The sequence below is a fragment of the Pseudorca crassidens genome, chromosome 7 (genome assembly GCF_039906515.1).
Source record: "Pseudorca crassidens isolate mPseCra1 chromosome 7, mPseCra1.hap1, whole genome shotgun sequence".
NCBI lineage: Eukaryota > Metazoa > Chordata > Mammalia > Artiodactyla > Delphinidae > Pseudorca > Pseudorca crassidens.
In genome coordinates this window covers 81,578,861-81,604,257 of record NC_090302.1, presented here as the reverse complement: position 1 = coordinate 81,604,257, position 25,397 = coordinate 81,578,861, and the positions used below count along the sequence as shown (strand labels likewise).

The 25,397-nt window shown below is 41.5% G+C and overlaps 1 protein-coding gene across 3 annotated transcripts in view; it reads left to right on the top strand.

Moving 5' to 3' along the window:
- The window catches only part of FRMD3 (FERM domain containing 3), a 315,727-nt gene that overhangs the window by 210,189 nt on the left and 80,141 nt on the right, over positions 1–25,397 (top strand). For all 3 annotated transcript variants that reach the window (XM_067744693.1, XM_067744692.1, XM_067744694.1), the window contains exon 6: positions 10,538–10,661. In XM_067744693.1, the coding sequence (XP_067600794.1) occupies positions 10,538–10,661 (124 nt within the window). The remainder of the gene's footprint in view (positions 1–10,537; positions 10,662–25,397) is intronic.

Here is a 25,397-nt window from a genome sequence, read left to right as displayed (position 1 = left end):
TTCAAACCCCAAAGTTCTTCTTCCCTGTGAAGACTGCACGTTCCTAGTTAGGGTGCACTGTCTTCCATGAGGGAAAAGCAAATCGATACTAATCCAAGCAACAGACTGGCATATGAGGATTTCAGGACGCATTTAGGCATTAGTGAATCGTGGTCAGTTGTCCAAGGACAAGCTCAATATGGATCTGTAATGGGAAAACTCTCCATCCTGTTTTATGTTTGAAATAAAGCCACAAAGCCTCCATCCAGATGATCAGGGCCCTATTTTATCCCTCGTTGCTATTATCACTGACCGTACTCACAGATGCTGTCGGGAGAGTAGAGTTGGAAGTGAACTGACAGACCTCAAGAAAACCTTTCAGCTCTAAAACGCAGCAGTGTCCATGGACCATTTATAGCAAATCCAGTAAAAGCTGGATTCAAGTTCTCTGATGCTCGGGGTGGTATTACAGCATCTCTAGAGATCATTACAAATGCAGATAAACATCTGCTTTGTCAGAACTGCTTATGCTTACAGAGAGCGATAGGGAATGTGAAGTAAATGATTAGAAAGCGGAGGACATGTGACTTTTTACTGGCCTCTTGTTTGCTAACACTCTTTGAAGGAGCATGTTTTAAGCTTCAGAATATTCTGAGTGTATAAAACAGGCAGCCATCCAGAGTTTTGCCACCGTACACACTGAATACAATGAGCATATTCAATACACGCTTTGCATTGTCTTCATAATACCAATTGCAAAACTAACACACGAAGCCCTAGGAATCTATTTATGTTCTTTCTTGATACAAATATCTTTCCTGTTCCTTCTACAAAACAGCAATGTGGCAGGATTACTGTTCTTATCCCCTCTGCCTGGTGTGTCCAATCCCTGTGGGTCTGTGGCTCCGTCTTGATATTCAGAACTCCGTTCAGATGTCACTTCCTCTGAGAAGTCTTCCTGGACTACTAAAGTAGCCTCTCTCTGCACATCATTCTTTCTCATGCCCCTGTTCCGTTGTCTTTTTTTTTTTTTTTTTTTTTTTTTTGCGGTACGCGGGCCTCTCACTGTTGTGGCCTCTCCCGTTGCGGAGCACAGGCTCCGGACGCCCAGGCTCAGCGGCCATGGCTCACGGGCCTAGCCGCTCCGCGGCATGTGGTATCTTCCCGGACCTGGTCACGAACCCATGTCCCCTGCATTGGCAGGCGGACTCTCAACCACTGCGCCACCAGGGAAGCCCTGTTCTGTTGTCTTTTAAGCACTTATATTTGAAATTATCTTGTTGAGTTGTTTGGGGGCTTATTATGCATTGCCCCTTATGTAGGATCTAAATTCCATGGAAGTGGAACTCTGGGGGCCTTTTTCACTGTAGTACCCCCATGTCTGGCACACAGTAAGTTCTCCACTAAATATGTTAAGTGAACTAGGGCACTTGCCTAAATCGCACCAATGTATGCTTTATTTCTATACTTGGGAAAGAGTGGTTGTTTCACTACCTCATCCATGGATTTGTCATGTGTTCTCTCAACATTTACTGAAGAGCTCCTAGGTGGCAGGCCACTGCAATGTGAAGTCCCTGTGGGGGGAAGGGGACAGACAAGGAAACAAGAAGCTGTGATGATGTGTTAATGTCTAAACAGAGGGACACACAGGGTCCCTGCTCTGACCCCAGGAGGGCCCCCCACTCAGCAAAGGTAGTCAGGGAATGTTCCCAAAGGAGTTGACCCTGGGGCTGTCACTTCCTGTATCTCAAGTTCTTTTGGAGTGAGTCCTCTCCAAACCAGGGGAAATGCCATTGTCATGCTTGCCCTTTGTACTTACCATCACCTGATCACACTCATCCTTTTGCTTCAACTCTTTGGATTTTGCTGACAATTAAATTCTCTTTAATTTTAATTTAATGTCATCTTAATTTAAATTCTCGCAAACCATCCCATGTACTGTATGTTATTTGTTGTAACTTTACCCTCATCGTCACATGTGGGAGAGAGAACCACAGGCTCCTTACCCAACTCCTCTATGGAAAACAAAATTTGAAGTTAGAAGTCCTTAATCATTTATAAACGGCCTTTTGCTTCAGGTAAAGTCAGAGTTAAAGACAAGCTTTAAGGAACAAGAAAGCTGGGCGTGTGATGGGGGAAACGTCGACATTTACCTTGTCAGCAACCCTGTGCAGTTTCCATGGCATTTCTTCTCTAGTTCGCTGGCATTTGCCAGGCTACTTATTTGCTATGTTTAGCAGTCCAAGGCCATTGTACTTCACAAGTTTTCCGGGAAAGAGAAATGCCCACCCAAAACGAGACAAGCACAAACAACACCACCCATCAACTGTGCAAGGTGACATTGCATTGGACATGGCCTAGTTTAATATCAGTGGTCCATGCCCTGCGGAAAAGCAGGCACTGGGTTATACTGTCCCCTAAATTTTGGGGTCCATAGCCAGCTCACAGGGGCATGTGTATGTGTGTGTGTTTGCGTGTATGTGTAGGTGTGTTATGTGTGTTTCTTTTGAAACTTAGATTGAGTTAATCATCAGTTCGTGGCTCACTTTTCATCACTGGTCCCATCTATTGATTGATTGATTTCCCTTTTTTCATTATTCTCCATTTCTGTTCCTAAAGGCAGCAACTGGGTTCATGTATATCTTTGACTTGGAATACATCCTTATAAAATGATTAGTATTGTCTTGTGTGTATATACTCTTAAGTTTCATAAATTAAATGGGGCTATAGAACACATTTAATCCTTCCTTTATATGCTCAGAACACTGAGGAATCTGTTCACATTTCTGGGTATACATCTATTTTGTTGCTTTTAATTGCTACAGAGTATCCAGTCGGGTGCATTGCCCATGTGCTAGTTACTGCTCCCAGCAATAATGAACACCCGAGTTGCCCCATATCTTTTTTCACACCTAGAGTTTTTTAGAATATACACCCAGAAATGGATTGCTGGGTAATAATATTAGGCTAAATACTCCCAGCTTGTGCTCTAGAAGAGCTACGTGCACCAAGAATCTTCAGACGTGTACAAGTACTTCTATTTCTTCATGTCCCTGCCAACACATAGAATCATCCGGCTTCCTAAACTTTTTGTTAATCTCATAGGTGTAAAGTGACATCTTCTAGTTTGGGTTTGCACAGCTCTCATTACTGATGAGTTTGGGCAGCTCTCCATACTTGAGGCCTTTGGGTTTCCCCTTCTATGAATTGGCTGTTGATATTCCTTGACCATTTTCCTATTGGAATTCCTGCCCACGTACTTATAGATTTGTAGGGGTTCTTTCTTTATTCTAGATATTAGCCTTTGTCAGATTTAGATTTTGCAAATATGTTATTTCAACTTATCTATTATTTTGACTATGTCCTTTAATGAACAGAAATATTTTTATTTTGATATGATCAAATTAATCAGTTTCCCCTCTATGGCTGATGGCATTTTGGGTCTTATTTGGGTCTTCCTCCTGTGGTATATATTTTAAGTTGTTTTCAGAACTCTGTAATTTGAGCTCTATTAAGAAGCTTTAAAGAGCTTTGCTTTCCTCCCAGTTTTATCCTTTTACAGTCATTACAGATTCAACAACGAAGAGACAGTAGATACAAATTACTGAGTTGGATGTGATTTTGCAGATGTGCTTTAAGGCATATTGATTTCTATCTACTTCAAAGTCATGTTGGTGATCAAGTTTCTCAGTACCATTTTCCCACCATCTTTAATCTACTTTCCTGGGCCATTTCTGCCTGAAATACTTGCCCCTTCTGGCTCATTTTCCTTAGCAAGCCTGTGGAATCAGGACAAAGTATTCCCACTGCAAGAGCATCACCTTTGCTGCTTCAGGCTCTGCTCGATGCATATCCTAGGTCCATCTTCTCATAGACCCTCTGGGTGCTCAGAGATGTGCAGGCATTTCTTTTTACCCTTAAAGACCCTCTGGACGTACCCTATATTAGAACCTGGCAACAACTTTAATCTGGGATGCTCAACCGTACTTTGATACACACTCTTTAATTTGAAGAGCAGTCCATTTATTTTAATGTACAATCCTCTTGGGTACCTTTATGTTGTGATATTTCATTGACTGAGCCACACCTGCACAAATCTCAGAGCTAGCAGCTCCAGCCAGGGAATTCCTCGACTCAGAAAATTAACTGTGAAAGGAAACTTGAGGAACACCCAGTGGTTTCCAGCTAGAGGTGGTAACACCTCCTATTGTGGGGAGCATTTGGAAACATTGGGAGGCATTTTTGGTGGTCATAATATCTGGATGTGCCACCAGCATTTAGTACCTGAAGGGTAGGGGTGCTAAATGTCTTACCATGCCTTGGAAGGTCTGAAACAATAAAGAATTGTTTATTTGCCCAAATGCCAATAGTGCCCCTTTGAGAAACAATGATTTAAACTCCTTTATTGTGTAGATGAAGAAAATGAGACCCAGAGAGTTCAGCAAGTGCCCAAGCACACACAGCTAAATCTGAACTAGAATATGACCTTCTAGACACTCAGGCTGTGGTCTTTCCATGGATACAAACACATTTCGTTGGGTGAGCTTGTTCCATGATCTTCTTTTGGGTGGTGGGAGCCATTCCGTGTACACCCTGCTCTTGTTTTTTGTTTTTTTTTTTTAACATCTTTATTGGAGTATAATTGCTTTACAATGTTGTGTTAGTTTCTGCTGTATAACAAAGTGAATCAGCTATACGTACACATATATCCCCATATCCCCTCCCTCTTGCATCTCCCTCCCACCCTCCCTATCCCACCCCTCTAGGTGGTCACAAAGCACCGAGCTGTGCTATGCAGCTGCTTCCCACTAGCTATCTATTTTACATTTGGTAGTGTATATATGTCAGTGATACTCTCTCACTTCGTCCCAGCTTACCCTTCCCCCTCCCCGTGTCCTCAAGTCCATTCTCTACATCTGCGTCTTTATTCTTGTCCTGTCTCTAGACTCTTCAGAACCCTTTTTTTTTTTTAACTTCCATATATATGTGTTAGCATACGGTATTTGTTTTTCTTCTTCTGACTTACATTCTCTATGACAGACTCAAGGTCCATCCACCTCACTAAAAATAACTCAATTTTGTTTCTTTTTATAGCTCAGTAATATTCCATTGTATATATGTGCCACATCTTCTTTATCCATTCATCTGTCGATGGACACTTAGGTTGCTTCCATCTCCTGGCTATTGTAAATAGAGCTTCAATGAACATTTTGGTACATGACTCTTTTTGAATTATGGTTTTCTCAGGGTTTATGCCCAGTAGTGTGATTGCTGGGTCGTACGGTAGTTCTATTTTTAGTTTTTTAAGGAATCTCCATACTGTTCTCCATAGTGTCTGTATCAATTTACATTCCCAAAACAGTGCAGGAGTGTTCCCTTTCTCCACACCCTCTCCAGCATTTACTGTTTGTAGATTTTTTGATGATCGCCATTCTGACCAGTGTGAGGTGACACCTCGTTGTAGTTTTGATTTACATTTCACTAATGATTAGTGATATTGAGCATCCTTTCGTGTGTTTGTTGGCAATCTGTATATCTTCTTTGGAGAAATGTCTAATTAAGTCTTTTGCCCATTTTTGGATTGGTTTGTTTGCTTTTTTGATATTGAGTTTCATGAGCTGCTTGTATATTAGGAGATTAATCCTTTGTCAGTTGCTTTGTTTGCAAATATTTTCTCCCATTCTGAGGGTTGTCTTTTTGTCTTGTTTATGGTTTCCTTTGCTGTGCAAAAACTTTTAAGTTTCATTAGGTCCCATTTGTTTATTTTTGTTTTTATTTCCATTTCTGTAGGAGGTGGATCAAGAAGGATCTTGCTGTGATTTATGTCGAAGAGTCTTCTGCCTATGTTTTCCTCTAAGAGTTTTTTTTTTTTAATTTAATTTTATTTATTTTTTTATACAGCAGGTTCATATTAGTCATCAGTTTTATACACATTAGTGTATACCTCTAAGATTTTATAGTGTCTGGCCTTACATTTAGCTCTTTAATTCATTTTGAGCTTATTTTTGTGTATGCTGTTAGGAAGTGTTCTAATTTCATTCTTTTACATGAAGCTGTCCAGTTTTCCCAGCACCACTTATTGTAGAGGCTGTTTGTTCTCCATTGTATATTCTTGTCTCCTTTGTCAGAGATAAGGTGACCATATGTGCGTGGGTTTATCTCTGGGCTTTCTATCCTGTTCCATTGATCTATATTTCTGTTTTTGTACCAGTACCATACTTTCTTGATTACTGTAACTTTGTAGTATAGCCTGTATTCAGGGAGTCTGATTCCTCAGCTCCAATTTTTCCCCTCAAGATTGCTTTGGCTATTTGGGGTCTTTTGTGTTTCCATACAAATTGTGAAAAATTTTTATCTAGTTCTGTGAAAAATGCCATTGGTGGTTTGATAGGGATTGCACTGAATCTGCAGATTGCTTTGGGTAGTATAGTCATTTTCACAGTGTTGATTCTTCCAATCCAAGAACATGGTCTATCTCTCCATCTGTTTGTATCATCTTTAATTTCTTTCATCACTGTCTTACAGTTTTCTGCATACAGCTCTTTTGTCTCCTTCGGTAGGTTTATTCCTAGGTATTTTATTCTTTTTGTTGCAATGGTAAATGGGAGTGTTTCCTTAATTTCTCTTTCATATTTTTCATCATTAATGTATAGGAATGCAAGAGATTTCTGTGCATTAATTTTGTATCCTGCTACTTTACCAAATTCATTGATTAGCTCTAGTAGTTTTCTGGTAGCATCTTTAGGATTCTCTATGGATAGTATCATGTCATCTGCAAACAGTGACGGTTTTATGTCTTCTTTTCGGATTTTGATTCCTTTTATTTGTTTTCTTCTCTGATTGCTGTGACTAAAACTTCCAAAACAATGTTGAATAATAGTGGTGAGAGTGAGCAACCTTGTCTTGTTCCTGATCTTAGTGGAAATGGTTTCAGTTTCACCATTGAGAATGATGTTTGCTGTGGGTTTATCACATATGGCCTTTATTATGTTGAGGTAAGTTCCCTCTGTGCCTACTTCCTGGAGAGTTTTTATCATAAATAGGTGTTGAATTCTGTCGATAGCTTTTCCTGCATGTATTGAGATTATCATATGGTTTTTATCCTTCAACTTCTTAATATGGTGTATCACATTGATTGATTTGTGTATATTTAAGAATCCTTGCATTCCTGGGATAAACCCCACTTGATCATGGTGTATGATCCTTTTAATTTGCTGTTGGATTCTGTTTGCTAGTATTTTGTTGAGGATTTTTGCATCTGTGTTCATCAGTGATATTGGCCTGGAGTTTTCTTTCTTTGTGACATCTTTGTCTGGTTTTGGTATCAGGGTGATGGTGGCCTCATAGAATGAGTTTGGGAGTGTTCCTCCCTCTGCTGTATTTTGGAAGAGTTAGAGAAGGATAGGTGTTAGCTCTTCTCTAAATATCTGATAGAATTCGCCTGTGAAGATATCTGGTCCTGGGCTTTTGTCTGTTGGAAGATTTTTAATCACAGTTTCAATTTCAGTGCTTGTGATTGGTCTGTTTATATTTTATATTTCTTCCTGGTTCAGTCTCAGAAGGTTGTGCTTTTCAAAGGATTTGTCCATTTCTTACAGGTTGTCCATTTTATTGGCTTGTAGTAATGTCTCATGATCCTTTGTAGTTCTGCAGTATCAGTTGTCACTTCTCCTTTTTCATTTCTAATTCTGTTGATTTGCGTCTTCTCCCTTTTTTTCTTGATGAGTCTGGCTGATGATTTATCAATTTTGTTTATCTTCTCAAAGAACCAGCTTTTAGTTTTATTGATCTTTGCTATTGTTTCCTTCATTTCTTTTTCATTTATTTCTGATCTGATCTTTATGATTTCTTTCCTTCTGCTCACTTTGGGGTTTTTTTTGTTCTTCTTTCTGTAATTGCTTTATGTGTAAGGCTAGGTTGTTTATTTGAGATGTTTCTTGAGGTAGGATTGTATTGGTATAAACTTCCCTCTTAGAACTGCTTTTGCTGCATCACATAGGTTTTGGGCCATCGTGTTTTCATTGTCATTTGTTTCTAGGTATTTTTTCATTTCCTATTTGACTTCTTCAGTGATTTCTTGGTTATTTAGTATTTAGTGCTTACGCTCCATGTGTTTGTATTTTTTACAGTTTTTTTCCCTGTAATTGATATCTAGTCTCATAGTGTTGTGGTTGGAAAAGATACTTGATACGGTTTCAATTTTCTTAAATTTACCAAGGCTTGATTTGTGACCCAAGATATGATCTATCCTGGAGAATATGCCATGAACACTTGAGAAGAAAGTGTATTCTGTTGTTTTTGGATGGAATGTCCTATAAATATCAAGTAAGTCCATCTTGTTTAATGTATCATTTAAAGCCTGTGTTTCCTTATTTATTTTCATTTTGGATGATCTGTTCATTGGTGAAAGTGGGGTGTTAAAGTCCCCTACTATGATTGTGTTATTGTCTATTTCCCCTTTTATGGCTGTTAGCATTTGCCTTATGTATTGATGTGCTCCTATGTTGAGTGCATAAATATTTACGATTGTTATATCTTCTTCTTGGATTGATCCCTTGACCATTATGTAGTGTCCTTCTTTGTCTCTTGTAATAGTCTTTATTTTAAAGTCTATTTTGTCTAATATGAGAATTGCTACTCCAGCTTTCTTTTGATTTCCGTTTGCATTGAATATCTATTTCCATCCCCTCACTTTCAGTCTTTATGTGTCCCTAGGTCTGAAGTGGGTCTCTTGTAGACAGCATATATACGGGTCTTGTTTTTGTATCCATTCAGACAGACATAGATCTTTTGGTTGGAACATTTAATCCATTTATATTTAAGGTAATTATCAATATGTATGTTCCTATTACCATTTTCTTAATTGTTTTTGGTTTGTTATTGTAGGTCTTTTCCTTCTCTTGTAGGTCTTTCCTTCTCTTCTTCTAGAGAAGTTCCTTTAGCATTTGTTGTAAAGCTGGTTTGGTGGTGCTGAATTCTCTTAGCTTTTTCTTGTCTTTAAAGGTTTTAATTTCTCCATCAAATCTGAATGAGATCCTTGCTGGGTAGAGTAATCTTGGTTGCAGGTTTTTCTCCTTCATCACTTTAAATATGTCCTGCCAGTCCCTTCTGGCTTGCAGAGTTTCTGCTGAAACATCAGCTGTTAACCTTATGGGGATTCCCTTGTATGTTATTTGTTGTTTTTCCCTTTTAATATTTTTATATTAAAAATATAATATAATTTATATTATATAAATTATATAATATTTAATTTTGTAATATAAATAGTATAAAAGCTGATTTTAGTATTTTTTCTTTGTATTCAATTTTTGATAGTTTGATTAATATGTGTCTTGGCATGTTTCTCCTTAGATTTATCCTGTATGGAGCTCTCTGTGTTTCCTGGACTTGATTGACTATTTCCTTTCCCATATTAGGGAAGTTTTCAACTATAATCTCTTCAAATACTTTCTCAGTCCCTTTCTTTTTCTCTTCTTCTTCTGGGACACCTATAATTCGAATTTTTGTGCATTTAATGTTGTCCCAGGGGTCTCTGAGACTGTCCTCAATTCTTTTCATTCTTTATTCTGCTCTGCGGTAGTTATTTCCACTATTTTATTTTCCAGATCACTTATCCATTCTTCTGCCTCAGTTTTTCTGCTATTGATTCCTTCTAGACAATTTTTAATTTCATTTATTGTGCTGTTCGTCATTGTTTATTTGCTCTTTAGTTCTTCTAGATCCTTGTTAAACATTTCTTGTATTTTCTCTATTCTGTTTCCAAGATTTTGGATCATCGTTACTATCATTACTCTGAATTCTTTTTCAGGTAGACTACCTATTACCTCTTCATTTGTTTGGTCTGGTGGGTTTTTACTTTGCTTCTTCATCTGCTGTGTATTTCTCTGTGTTCTCTTGCTTAACTTACTGTGCTTGGGGTCTCCTTTTCACAGACTGCAGGTTCGTAGTTCCCGTTGTTTTTGGTGTGTGCCCCCAGTGGGTAAGGTTGGTTCAGTGGGTTGTGTAGGCTTCCTGGTGGAGGGGACTAGTGCCTGTGTTCTGGTGGGTGAGGCTGGGTCTTGTCTTTCTGGTGGGCAGGACCATTTCCGGTGGTGTGTTTTGGGGTGTCTGTGAACTTAGTATGATTTTAGGCAGCCTCTCTGCTAATGGGTGGGGTTGTGTTCCTGTCTTGCTAGTTGTCTGGCATGTCCAGCACTGGAGCTTGCTGTTCGTGAGTGGAGCTGGGACTTAGTGTTGAGATGGAGGTCTCTAGGAGAGTTCTTGCCGATTGATGTTATGGGTAGCTGGGAGGTCTCTGGTGAACCAATGTCCTGAACTCGGCTCTCCCACCTCAGAGGCTCAGGACTGACACCCAGCCACAGCACGGAGACCCTGTTAGCCACACAGCCAAAGCAACCCAAACGTTTATCTTTCTGGCTTGACAGAAGTTGCCATATTGCTTCTAGTGTTGGAAGGTCTCCGGAAGAGGCAGGGGTGGGCTGTGGTTCAGTGCGGGGACAAGGACACTGCTCTTGTTGTTTTTAACCTTGCTTTTTCTCTTTATTTTTTCTGGTTACAGCTGAGCTCGGTGACTATGATCCTGACGAGCATCCTGAGAATTACATCAGTGAGTTTGAGATTTTCCCCAAGCAGTCACAGAAGCTGGAAAGAAAAATAGTGGAAATTCATAAAAATGAACTCAGGTAATAGGGGTAGACATTTGTAGAAATGATAGAGGTGAGACAGTGTTCTTATTGCAGGGAATGTGCAAATCATGTTGTGAAGAATATTTGTAATGTATGGGTAGACTCTTTCAGGTGGCCAGTATTTCTGGGCACTGTCAAGGTCCTCCATCAGTGACAATCTCAATAATGTGGGGTCCCCTGTGTGGCTGTTTATGAACCATCAGCAGTTATTAGAGCCATATATTTTCTTCTGGGTTTTAACAACCCTGGGTTTCTGGACATGAAATCTAGGATAAATAAGTAATCCTTTCTATTTTGAATTTTGCATTGCCTCTTCCCTTCCTGTGGCCATTGTTGAAAGCTTTGACTCCAAGTAGAGTAGAATCCATTGACAAGGTTTCCTTTGCTGAGCTGCTTTCAAGATGACAGATTCAGCATCTGCTTCTCTTTTCCTTGTCTGTGATGCTCCAGGACGATTGATAACTACAGAGGAGTACGAGTAGCGAAATCACATACAGTATTTATTCACTGTGGACCAGACACTGTTCTCGGTACCTGTGCATACTGACTCATTTAATCTTCGCAACAACTTAGGAGATAGGTGCCATGGTTGTTCCCATTTTACAGATGAGGGAACTGAGGCACAGAGTGATTAAGCATTTTACCCAGGATCACACAGCTAGCAAGTGGCAGAGGCTGGATTTGAATCTAGGCAGCCTGGCTCTAGAGTCTGTGCCCTGGAGCATTGTGATGCTTCTGTTCTGCATAGGCTACCAGGAAGGAAATGAAGCATGAACAGGAATCATCACCAATTTGGAATCCAGGGAACTCAGGTATCCTAATCTGTAACTAGAATATAGATCCCTGCAAATCACAGAAAATTCATTTTGATAATCATAGCAAGCCTGGGCTGTGCTGTGACAAGTATGGATGAAGAACTGTGCATGCTGAGATGCTTCCGTCTTCTGCGCTTCTGGTAATTATAAAAAAAAAAACAAGAAACCCCCCATAGTGTCACTGCATTATGAATCCTGGAACAAATGACTGTCCCCTTGAGAGGGAGTGCTGAGATCCCTGCTTTATGCCGGCACTCCCCCTGCTGGTAATTCTGAGAAGAGTGTACACGTGGGCATTAAAGGTGGCAGCATAGTTCAGCTTTAAAAAGATGACCTTTGGGGCTTCCCTGGTGGCGCAGTGGCTGAGAGTCCGCCTGCTGATGCAGGGGACACGGGTTCGTACCCCGGTCTGGGAAGATCCCACACGCCGCGGAGCGGCTAGGCCCGTGAGCCATGGCCCCTGAGCCTGCACGTCCAGAGCCTGTGCTCCGCAACGGAAGAGGCCACAACAGTGAGAGGCCAGCGTACCGCAAAAAATTAAAAAAGATGACCCTTGTCCTTAAGAGGTAAAGATGATTAGACATCAAAAATTGCACGGATTTCAGAAAGCAACATACCATCTCTATGGGTAATTTTAGGGTATTGTCTCCCAATGAAAGCTTTGTTGAAAATATGACAGTCTGCCTACTTTTTTTACAATTTGGGAACAAACATGCTAGAGGTAAAAGTAAAGTTCAGTGCTTCAGTTGAGGGCTTGTGGACCAGCAGTGTCTGAGCAGCACAGGGTGAGACCCTCTGGATGAAGCAGTCACATCCACTGTGCAGATTGGTAGGGAAAGGGGATTGAACGGTCTGCTGTGACCAGAATTTGCAGGGTCTCAAATGCTCAGAACATATGACAATAGACATTTTATATATATATATATATATATATATATATATATATATATAAATTTATTCATTTATTTAATTTTTGGCTGCATTGGGTCTTTGTTTCTGTGCGCCGGCTTTCTCTAGTTGTGGCGAGCGGGGGCTACTCTTTGTTGCGGTACATGGGCTTCTCATTGCGGTGACTTCTCTTGTTGCGGAGCACAGGCTCTAGGTGCACAGGCTTCAGTAGTTGTGGCACACGGGCTTCAGTAGTTGCAGCTCATGGGCTCTAGAGCACAGGCTCAGTAGTTGTGGCTCACAGGCTTAGTTGCTCCGCGGCATGTGGGATCTTCCCGGACCAGGGCTTGAACCCGTGTCCCCTGCATTGGCAGGTGGATTCTTAACCACTGCGCCACCAGAGAAGCCCGATAATAAACGTTTATTGAGCTCTTACTGGATGCCAAGCACTGTGCTAAGAGCCTTACATGCATCGCCCCACTCAGTCCTGCCAAACTCTACGAGGTTTGTGCTGTTGTTGTTGTTCCCTGTCTGAGGTGAAGAAAGCACAGCCTGGAGTGGCTGAAGGACTTGCACTGTTAGTAGCAGAGTCAGGACTTGAACCTTGCTCTTACCTGACACTCATACCCATGCTCTTATCCCCTGTGCTGAGCAGCCATAAGGCAACCTGGTAGTCACATTGATGTTCCACAGTGATCATGATGGCGATGGCCCAGAGGGTGGAGACTGTGGCAGGAGGATCAGTTAGAGCTGTCATCCAGGCAAGACATGCTGGGGACCTGAACAAGAAAACTGAAAGAAGAGGATTTTGAGAGACGTTGCAGGAAGACTTGGTGACCCACTGGATTTCATGAGCAAATGAGTGGAGCCAAGAAGATTCCAGATTGTTTTTTATAATAAGAAAGCTGTAGATTGGACCTTGTGCCAGCATCTGAATCTGTGACAACCCTGAAAGTAGTCTTCATGCATCTAGAGAATAGACAGGGTCAACAGTCAGCTATGGTTTGTAGACCTTGGAAGTAAACTCCATGGCTTGGCCAAAGCTGCTTTCCTGTTGCCCAATACATTTGTAACACCCAGAAAGCCCTTGTGAAGAAGTCAAAGTTGTATGTCTGGAGGATGAAACAGCCAGATATCCTGTGATATTGAAAAGAGACATTCAGAGGGTATTTTCCTATGTGTTTTTGCTCCTTTTTCTCCTTAAGTAGTCATGTGTTTCCTTCTGCATCAATGCAGCAGAGAGAGAGTTCAGGTTTGGATGGAACGATAAGAAGAGCAGGCAAGCTGACAGTGCAGAAGAGAAGGGGCTTTCTATCAATAGAATCGGTTGGAAACCTGCTACAGAGACTGAGGTTGCCCTGGGGGATCAGCGAGCCCTTTGCACACAGGTCATGAAAGTATCAATCTTCTTGTGTGGGAATTGGACCTCTGGTTGGATTGCTCTGCAAACCTGACAGTTCCAGGAAGGAGTCATAGGTGGAAGAGACCCATATAGGCTGCACCAAGGTGTTACCATCTTACTCTCCAAGGTTATCACAGCACTCATGACCCTCCCACACAGCAAAGGGACAATGCGTGATCAGTGATCTGGTGTTATGGAAACTTCCTGAATGGTTTCCAGTTGGCCTTTGTTGGGGTTTGAGCCTGCTCCCCCCTCCCCCGCCCAAATAACCTCTTGCTCCCTACCCGGTTTCTGACCCAGTCAAGGAAGAAAACAAAAGAGATGCCAATAGAGACACTCAGACATTAGCAGACATGACCATGATTTGCCTGATAAACAGGATTAGCTCTGTGGGTTCACAATCTTCTCCAGCCTTTTTACTTGATTAGGATCCTTTTTCTCCTGTGCTCTCTGTGGAAGGTACTAAAGCTGTGATTCTTGGGAGAAAATGAATCAGGGCGGAAGAACTTCCCTCCTTAGGAGGCTACACAGTGCTTGAAGGTGGACCCAAGATGGATTGATAGACAGGCGTTAATAAGGGAGTTCTTTAGGGGGGAGAGAGAGAGAGAGACTCTGGAATTTTGAGGTGCTTGAAAATATAAGGCCAAGGTTTTAGTAAGAGTTTGCATGGACTAAGTGCTTAGACTCCTTTAGATGTTGAAGAGATTTGTGAGTGAAGATTGAAGTTCGTGGCTAGGGCAGCTTTGCTTCTTCACATGTGCCACGTCATTGACTGACAGTGGGGGAGAAGACATAGTTTTGCAAATATAATATAGTTATTGATCATCTCTGTACCAGTCAAGGTAACTAGATTTTCCTGAGGAAACAACTCCAAAAGCTCACAAGAAAGGTTTGTTTGTTTGTTCACTTATTTATTTACTTCTTGCTCTGCTGTATACTCACCAGAGGTCAGCTGGGGGCTGTGCTAGTCATTGTCACTTGAGTCAGTCACAGACTCGAGTTTGCCAGGAAAAAGAGAGCTGTGAAAGGTCCTGCTTCAGCTTGGAAGTGATACATATCGCTTCTGCTTTACCACTGTGGCCAGAACTAGCCACATGGTCCCACCCAACCGCAAGGAAGTGCAGTTCTATCGGGTGTCCAGAAGGTGCAGACTGGAAACAGCTGGCAGACAGCTCTTAATGGCCTTCACAATCTCATTGACTAATAGAGTTTTTGTTTTCATAGACTTTATTTCTTAGAAGAGTTTTAGGTTCACACCAGAATTGAGTGGAAGGTATACAGATTTCCCCTATAGTCTCTGCCCCAACACATGTACAACCTTCCCCAAATCATCATCCATCCCCCACCAGAGTGGAACATTTATTGTAATTGATGAACCTACATCGATACCTTAGGGTTCGCTCTTGATGTTGTATATTCTATGGGTTTAGACAATAGTATAATGATATGTATATCCACCATTATAGTATCATACAGAATACTTTCACTGCCCTAAACACCTTCTGTGCTCTGCCTTATTCATCCCTCCCTCCTCCCTAACCTCTGGCAATTGCTGATCTGTTACCTGTCTCCATAGTTTTGCCTTTTCCAGAATGTCATACAGTTGGGACCATACAGTATGTAGCCTTTTCAAATTAGCTTTTTTCACTAAGCAATATGCATTTAAGATTCCTGCTCGTCTTTTATTGATAGCTCATTTCTTCCTATTGCTGAATAATATATTCCGTTGTATGTACCACAGTTTATTTATCCATTCACCTACCGAAGGACATATGGTTGCTTTCAAGTCTTGGCAGTTATGAGTAAAATTGGTATAATCATCCATGGACAGGCTTTTGTGTGGATGTAAATTTTCATCTCCTTTGGGTAAATATCAAGGAGCATCATTGCTGGATTGTATGGCAAGAGTATATTCAATTTTGTAAGAAACTGACAAACTGTCTTCCAAAGTGGCTGTACCATTTTGCATTCCCACCAGCAATGGATGAGAGTTCCTGTTGCTCCACATCTTTACCAGCATGTGGTGTTTTCAGTGTTCTGGATTCCGGCCATTCCAATAGGTATATAGCTAATAGAATTTTATTTAGAAAGATTTTATAAAGGCATCTTTGGGCCTCTTAACAACCTGTGAACTGGAGAATGTAGATATGTATCTATATGATTCACAGTTTTGAATACATGTCTATGCTAAAACTCACTGAGGCTGAGTAATTCTTCTAGATCAGGTGTAGTTAATAAATTTGTTTGGCTTTCTGGGCTGTATGGTCTCTATTGCAGCCACTCAGCTCTGCTTTTGTAGGGTGACATAGACAATACATAAATGAGTGGGCTGTGATTCACTAAAACTTTATTGACAAAACAGATGGTGGACTGGATTTGATTCATGGGTTCTAGTTTGCTGACCTTTGTTTTAAACATCTAGTAGAGCAGGTCTAGAATCAATTTCTGCTTCACTATCCTGACTCCACAGATAATTTTAAGACAAAAGATCCATATTTGTTTTTAAAACTATGTATAAGAAATAATCTCATAATTTATAGACTTTATTTGAGTTTGGTATGCAGAGATGAGATCCTAGCAATGGGACTGCTTAGAAATAGGTTATTCCTCCTTCTAGAGCCCTCTGGTGGCTGGAGGAAGCCATTGCAACAACCCCCAGGGGACGTGAGAGTTGTTATTTTTGACTCTTTTGGTTTCTGTTTTCCACAGCTTTAATCATGACCATCTGGGTTAAGAGGGAATACCCATACCATTAGTCCTGGGGGGGTCCTCAGAGGGGGTTGAAGATCAAGAATAAGATTGATTTCACTATCAGGAACCATGATAGGTTTCTCTGGAGGTTTTCCTGGAGTTTCTACTCAGCTAGTTCATCAGGTTTCTCATTAGAAGCAAAGACCTTTGGATTAGTTTCAGTAACAGGTCATCAGCTTTTAAATATTCAGAAAACTCAATTGGCGGTGAAGCAGTTTGATGAAGTATATTCCTTGCCCTTAAAGAGCAGAAAACTTATCGGATTAGCCACCCCCATAATGATCTAATGCAGTGTGGTTTGTGCTGGAAGTAATAATGACACTGAGTGTATTTTAAAGAGTCAGCATCTCTTGTTATTTCTCAAAGCTCACAATCTCTGTAAATCATGTGCCATGGCTTCCTGGCAAGGATTTATAGTTTCAAAAATGTCTAGCTTTCTAGGACTTCCCTGGTGGTGCAGAGGTTAAGAATCCGCCTGCCAGTGCAGGGGACACAGGTTCGACCCTGGTCCGGAAGATCCCACGTGCCGCAGAGCAACTGAGCCCGTGTACCACAACTACTGAGCCTGCACTCTAGAGCCCGCGAGCCACAATTACTAAGCCTGCACACCTAGAGCCTGTGCTCCACAACAAGAGAAGCCACCACAATGAGAGGCCCGCGCACCGCAACAAACAGTAGCCCCTGCTCACCGCAACTAGAGAAAGCCTGCGTGCAGCAGTGAAGACCCAACACTGCCAAAAATAAATAAATAAAAATTAATTAATTAATTAAAAAAAATAACAGTCCTTGGACTACACTCTCACCCAGATGTAGGTTCTTTGGCCAAATAATAGTTTTGGAAAATGCAATCAGCTCCCATAAAGTTCTAGCTTACTTGCAACTGGGGGATTTGGTAACATGCCTGTCACCTACATGACAGCAGCAGCACTCTTTAAAAGAATCATTTGTTCTCTGAGTCGCCACCATCCCTGCTCAGTCAGTTCACCTCAGTCCTCCATTGGATTGTTTGAAACCACCTTCTTTTACCAATAAGGAAACGGAGGCCTGAGAAATTAACTTATTCAAGGCTGCACAGTTGTGAAGCAATAGAACTTGACCTGAAACCTAAGTGTTCCTGTAAAGCACTCTGATGTCTTTCTAAGTGGCTGTTCTTCTATGTGTCTTGCCCCTGTCCCAGAGCATCACCATATGTCTCCCCCATATCATGGCAGTCACCCAAATTTGTAGTGTTCTATCTAATGCTCTGCACAGATGCAGTCCCTAATGTTCCCCAAGGAGCTTAGGAGAGATAATGTCCCTAAGTAAAGAATTAGAAGTGACAGACTAGGGACTCTCACTTCCAGTGAGGATGTGGAAAGCACGAGAGAGGGATCTCCCCCTAACACCAAGACACCACCAGCAAGCTAGATAAACTACAAAGTCTTTTTTTTTTTTTTTTTGCGGTACGCAGGCCTCTCACTGTTGTGGCCTCTCCCGTTGCGGAGCACAGGCTCCGGACGTGCAGGCCCAGCGGCCACGGCTCACGGGCCCAGCTGCTCCGCGACACGTGGGACCCTCCCGGACCGGGGCACGAACCCGCGTCCCCTGCATCGGCAGGCGGACCCCCAACCACTGTGCCACCAGGGAAGCCCCAAAGTCATATTTTTTAAACCCATCTGAGAGCTGAGGATACAAAGAAACCTAAAGGTACTGAAATCCAGAATGCCTTTCCTGGGACGGCAGAGACGGGCTGTTGCTTTTACCTCTGGTGGTAGGAGGAGGAGGAATATGCCAGAGGTGGGGGGCAAGGGGAACGAGCCAAACCTTTAACAAGCATTTAGTGACTACGAGTGGGCTGACCTGACTGATTGGGACCCCAAAGACTCCAGCTACAGAGTGAGTTGCACTTTCCCACCACCATTGGACCCCAGGCCTTCACTGAGTGAAGAGGGGCAGTATGCCAATGTCAGACAGGGCAGGAGAGCTGAGTGAAACCCCTCGGAGGCACTGCAGACCTTCAGCCAGGGCGGGACATCCCTTGCCAAGGGCGGAGGACATGACCACAGGAAGGAAAATGGTCATCTGAGGTGCAGAGAGCCGTGGGTGGGACTGGAGAGCAGAGGAGATTTCCTGCAGCTCAGAAAGTTGGCAGCCAAGCCATAAAGCATGGAGAACTCTCCAGAGTCTCGTGGATGCTAAGATCCCAAGCCCTGATGAAAGGCAGGTTCTGAGCGCACTTTCAAGCTTTGGAGCCAGTGGTAAACAAACTCTAAAGCTGCAACCAAGTTGCAGCAAAATCTAACCTAACTCAAATTGAGAATTCTACTTTGCGGCAGCAGACCATTCTACTGGTCTTTTACCCAAGAGTTTAAGTCTGGAGCTCACAGACCCAAATGGTTCAGGTGGGTCCAAACCCACCCCCTTCCCTGTCCACCTGTGCTCCAAGCAGCCCAAGTCATTGCCGTCAAGACCCACACCTCACTCCACAACTAACGTCCACTGATAATTTGCATTCATCCTTGGGATGCTGTACGATTTTGTACTCGATGGAATGGTATGCTAAAGGAGGATCAATAAGAGAGAGAGTGTTTCTCTTGGCAAAAAAAGTTTTCAAGACAGGCAGAAGGGAGATACATAGTTAGGTACATAATTACTTGACCTCACCTAGTTTATTAGAAAAGTATATCTTTAGAGAATTGTTAGTTCTTGAAAAAGAATTCAACTAAACACTGGTCTTTATCTCTAAATGACTCATTAGAGACACTATTAATCTTAGCAGAACAATTCCTGGTTCCAGATTTAAAGGATAGAAAATCATTATTTTCCATTACCAAACAGAGTTTTGGCCAGAAACAAATGTCCAGTGGGAGATTTGAAAGGAAAACAAATTTCTATTTAATTGATCTTAATGTCTTCCTGAAAACCTGACTATTCAATGATTTCCTCCTCAGTGAGTCAGGGGGACTCAGGAGTATCTTAGTGCTATCAGGGTCTCTACCTTTTCTCCATTGGTTTTGAACCCTTTTCCTTCTCTGAACATTTGTAGCTTTTCTCTGTGTATGAATTTTTAGATTAAGTCTTTGAAATGCTTAGGCATTGGAGATCTGAGTCAAACCCAATGCAAATGATACCAATTCGAGGACTTTTATTTTGAAGAGAGGACTTTGCTCTACTGTAAATATCTTGGCATGCTTCCTGACACTTCCAATCGAAGTCATATTTCTGATTTCGGTCACGTGCAGGGCTAGGAAGGGAACAAATGCTATTCTGAGGGCGAGGAGAGAGCATGCTCTCTGTCAGGCACTAGTCTAATGGCTTTACATCTGTTAACTGCTTATTCTTTACACCAAATCTTGGAGATAGGTACTATTTTTAATCTCCATTGTATGGAATCAAACAGACACAGCTTCAGTTGTTTTCTAGTCCTGTGTTCAGTTCCTAAATCAGGGTTCAGCAAACTTTTCCTATCCTAGGCCATTTAGTAAATATCTTAGGCTTTGCACAACATATGGTCTCTGTCACAACCTCTCATTTTTGCCATCGTAGCATGACAGTGTCCACAGATGGTACCCAAACAAATGGGTGTGTCTTTGTTCCAATAAAACTTTATTTATGGAGACTGATATTTGAATGTCAGGTAATTTTCACAGGGCATGAAATATTATTCTTTGATTGTTTCAAGCCATTTAAAAATGGAAAAAACATTTCTAGTTCCAGGGCTGTACAAAACCAGGTGGCGATCCGGATTTAGCCCGCAGACTGTAGTCTGGGGATCTCTGACCTAGATTAAAAGAAGATATCACTTCTCTCTATTCAGGTCTAAATATCTGTCGTCTGGGATGGAGTGCCTCAATACCGATAACATGAAATGTTTAGAATTTGAAAAATGCTTTCTAGAAAAACCAATAGAAACCATGTCACTTGGAAATGCTCAGCCTGGCATCCAGGAGAGCAGGCAAATGGCCCTGGACCATATCATGTTGGTCGTGATGGTAGCGCAGGTCCCGAGAAGCCCTTTGGAATCAGGCTGCCTTGGGTTTGCATTCACTCCTCCACCTAATACTTGAGTAACCTTGAGCAAGTTACTTTTCCTCTTTGAGTGTCAAAATCCTCATCTGTAAAATGAGCATAAGAATTCCTCCTTGATGAATAGTAAGTGAAAAAAATATATATACTGCTTCACAATATAAACAGTTATATATTGCTCAGAACAGGAGAGTTTGGTAAAAGGTTGTTCTGCATGGGTATCTCTTATATTCCTGACTAGTCTGTTGAGTTTAATGGTGCTTTTAGATTGCATAATACTTCACCCAATAATTCTTTTACTAAAAAGGCAGGAATTGTTTCTCTTTTGATCATTGAAAATGTATGATATATAAAAGAGTATATTCAATATATGTATCATTTAAAGATTGGTTGAAAAACCACCCATGACCCCCTAACTCTGCTTATGAATTAGAACATCACCAGATGATCTCAAGTCTCCTAACGTGACCCTTCCAGACTACCTCCCTCCCTTCTCTATGCTATTCTGAATTTTAGGTTATTCATTCTCTTATTTTGCTTTTATAAATGTACTCCATACATCAACAAGTAACGTATGCTTAGTTTTTTCCTACTTTTGACTTTCATACAAATGGAATCACACTCTATTTGTGTATCTCACTTTCCCCCTACCAACATGATGTTTTTGAGGTTCTTCACATTGATCCATACAGCCATAGGTCTTCATTTTTGCTTCTGTGTAATTAATTTTCTATCATATGAACATGTCACATTTTATGTATCCATTCTCCTGTTGACACTGGGGTTGTTTCTAGGTTTTTGCTATTACAAAGTTACTATGGCTGCTTGAATACTTCTCGTAGGGGTGTATGTAAAAGAGTCCCTAAGTGTAGGTACAAACCTAGGTGTAGAAACCAGGTACAAGCTTGTGCCATAGAGTTTGCACAAGTTCAGCTTTTCTAGGAAATTGTGGCTTGTTTGCTGAAGGGGTTGCTCCAGTCACACCAATAATTTATGAGGGTTCCCAGTGCTTCACGGCCTTTTTTCTTTCTTTTCCTTTTTTCTTAAACTCTTAAAAATGGAAGCATAACACAAGTTCAGAAAAGCCAACAAAACATAGATGTCAAGCTCAATGAATTATTACAAAGCGAGTACGTATGTAACCACCACCCAGGTCAAAGTGAGAATTTGTGACACCTCAGAAGCCCCTGTTATGCCCCTTCCCAATATTTATCTTCTCCCTTCCCCCCACCAAAGGTAATCACATCTCTGACTTTAAATACTTTAGTTTTGTTTTGCTCATTTAAAAAAGCCATATAAATGGAATTCATTCAATGTGTATTCATTTCTATCTGGCCTGTTTTGTTCAGTTTTATTTTTGTAATAGTCACCCATCTTGTTGTATGTGGCTTGAATTCATTTATTTTCACAGCTGTATAGTGTTCCGTTGTATATCCATTCTACTGTTAGTAGACATTTGTTTCCTGTTTTTTTGCTGTTACAAATGGCACTACTGTGAAAATTCTATGTATTTCTTGATGCAGCAGGCACTCATCCCTGTTGTATGTATAACTATGAATGGAATTGCTGTGTTATAGGGTAAACATGTTTAACTTCAGGAGATAACGTCAGTTTTCCAGATAGTTCTACTAAATTAGTCTTCTACCAACAGTATATGAGAGTTGCTTTTGCTGCACATGCTCATGAATGCTTGGTATTTTTTTTAATTTTGGCTGTCAGATGGATGTGTAAGTGACTTCTTAGAGTTTTTCATTTTCCTGATTTTAGAGAGGTTAAGCACATTGTCCTGTGGTTGTTGGCTATTTGGATATCTTATTTTGTGAAGTGTCTATTCAAGTCTTTTGCCATGTTTCCTTCTGAGTTATCTTTAAAAATTATTTTATTGTTGGTTATTGATTTATTGGAGGTTTTTAAAAAAATATTCTACATAGGAGTTCTTTTTTTTTTTTTTTTTTTGCGGTACGCGGGCCTCTCACTGCTGTGGCCTCTCCCGCTGTGGAGCACAGGCTCTGGACGCGCAGGCTCAGCGGCCATGGCTCACGGGCCCAGCCGCTCCGCGGCATGTGGGATCTTCCCGGACCGGGGCATGAACCCGTGTCCCCTGCATCGGCAGGCGGACTCTCAACCACTGCGCCACCAGGGAAGCCCAGGAGTCCTTTTTTGATTGTACATGTTGCCAAAATCTTTTCCCAGACAGGGACTTACCTTTTCACGCCTGGATGATAGCTCCTGATGAGCAGAGGTCTCTGCGTTTAATGGTGTGTCCTCTGGAGCTGTGTAGCACGGCACCCTGCTGCCCTCTGGGGTTGAGTGTTTGCAATTAGATGCTCATCAGATTTACGAAGGACAGGGGAATGGTCAGAAGGAGACCACCTAGGCAAGCAAAAAGTCCTGACTTTCCAATAGGAACTTCCAAACTATAGCCTTTCAAAATTAACTTGTTCCCAGACTGAATGGAAAAGAAGGGTGTGCTGCAAAACCAAAGTCGAATTTCAAGAATAAACAGTCTGTAGCTGTTTCGACAAAGAGGTTGACGGTTTACCACAAAGGGGAACGGCCAGCTCTCTAGAGGCAGAGTGAGGGCCTTTCATGTGAAGCGGCAGGATTTTCCTGGAGCAGAGCTGGTGGCCTGTGGCGTGGGAGGTGCTGGGCTGCTTTAGCTCTAGTCCTGTTTCTCTTTGGCCTCAATCTGGGTCATTAGGCTGCAGTTTTGTCTTGAGGGCCACCAGAGTGGGGTACTGCTTAGCAACATGCTGGACAGCTCAGCTTTGTGCTTTGTCCCCAGCCAGGGGGGTGAGGGAGTGTATGAACGAGTGAGTGAGAGAGAAAAGAGAGAGTGTGTATGTGGGGGCAGGAAGCCCCCAATATTCAGATTCAATAATTATCTTTATTTGCTGGTGAAAGGTAAGCTTTTACTTCAGGAACTTATGAGAGAGCTATGAAGGGAGAAATACCTGTATGTATTGCAAAAACTTGCAGAAAGTCCCCTTTCCCTTCCCCATCAAAATACTTGGTGATTTTCTTGAATCTCTTGTTCCTTTATCAAAAAGAGAAACAATTATGATGACTAGGCCTTCAAAAAAAAAAAAAAGAATCAAAGAAATGGTCAAAGAAAGACAGGATTTGTTAGATTGAAAGGGTCGTAAAGTGCTGATCGGGGTGAATAAATAAGGAGGCTCCCTTTATGTATGTCCCAGTGAAACTTCAGAACATCAAAACTAAAGAGGAAATTCGGAAAGCTTTAGAAAGACCTTATTTTCCTGAAGAAGGTGTTTGAGTTAATCCCTCGGTAATACATTGCGTAAAGGATGGATTTAAAAATTACCTCTTCTATTAAAAGAAAAAGGTAGCATGCGTGGCTCCCTTCCCTTCCCTCTCCAAGTCCCTGTGGATAATAGAAAATGTATTAGAAAGCAGATGCAAGAAAGAACACCATCTTTGGATCAGAAGTCCTGCGGTATCTCTGGAAGATAGGAAATAGATGGAAGGAATCCAGGTCAAAGACATATAGAATAGGAATGGTTCTGGGTGCTTCAGGCAACAGATAACAGGGCAGCCATCATGGTGGTTGGGCAACTGCATCTGGAACAGTTGGGCAGCTTTGACCTCTTCCTCTGGTTCCCTCGTGCTGAGTCATGGGCAGCAGCAGGCTTGAGCTGGAGGTACCTTATGTGGACAATGTCCAGAAGGAACTACAACCTTCAGCCTGAAATCAAGTTACTAACTCACACTCTTCCCATGTGGCCTGTCTTGTCCTTCCCTACAAGCTCTGGAGGGCACTGTATTAAACAAATAGCATAAAATACAAAGATGAGCATCCAACCATGAGTCACCAAACACTTTAGGAAACATCAATTCATTGAATAAGACACTGATTCAGCAAACCAAAGGGCTGTCACCACGAAAACAGCATTAATGGAGTAACAGGGATTGGACTTTCAAAGAAACAAAGTGGATATCCTCAGAGGAGTAAGAAGAGTTTATTCCATAAAATAAGAACAGGCATCTGTTTCAAGAGCCAAATAGACATTACATTAGAAATGAAATATTTAGTTGATATTTTAAAACAACTCATCAGTGGGATGGAAAGCAGGATGCACACAGCTGGAGAAGAAATTAATGAGCTGGAGGTTTGAATAAAGAAATAATTCAGAATGTAATACAAAAAGCCTTAGATTTAAGAGAATGAAACAAAGTTTAAAAAGACATGGAGGATAGACCTAGGAGTTTCAAAATCCATTTGCTTGGGTCTCTCAAAGGAGAGAAGAGAGAGAGAGTGGTTGAGGTGAGGAAGAGGCCAGGAAGGGAAGAAAAGAATCAAAGAAATGGTCAGAAATGAGTTATTGGATTACAAGTGTCCCCACAGTGCTGATCTTGATGAATAAATAAAGATGCTCCTTAGACATATTAGAGTGAACATTCAGGGTAAAGAGAAGATCTTGAAAGGCTTTACAGAGAAGGAAGATGGGATACTGTTTTCATTAGAGACATGAGGACTCTTCGCTGTCTTGAGGGGGTGGGGAGGGAATCCATCTTTGAGGAGAGACTTGGGTGGAAATAGAGTTAATATTGCAATACAGTTTTACATTGTGAACATAAAACTGCATTCCTGTTGTTAGCAAACTCTTCCTGGTTGTTCAGGTTACATATTATCCTTGGAGAATGGTTCGGATTCTCTAAGATACGTGTGAGATATTGTTAGTCAAAGCAGAGTCTTTGAAATGCACAATCCTGGTTTGGAAGTTAGCCCTGAAAGGGCTTCATAGCCATCTGTATTTGCAGCCCCCTTTTTCTGCCTGGGGCCAAGACCTTGTTTACCACCCTGGAGGACACAGCTAGGACTAGAAGTGGCTGAGGTTTTCTTTCCAAATC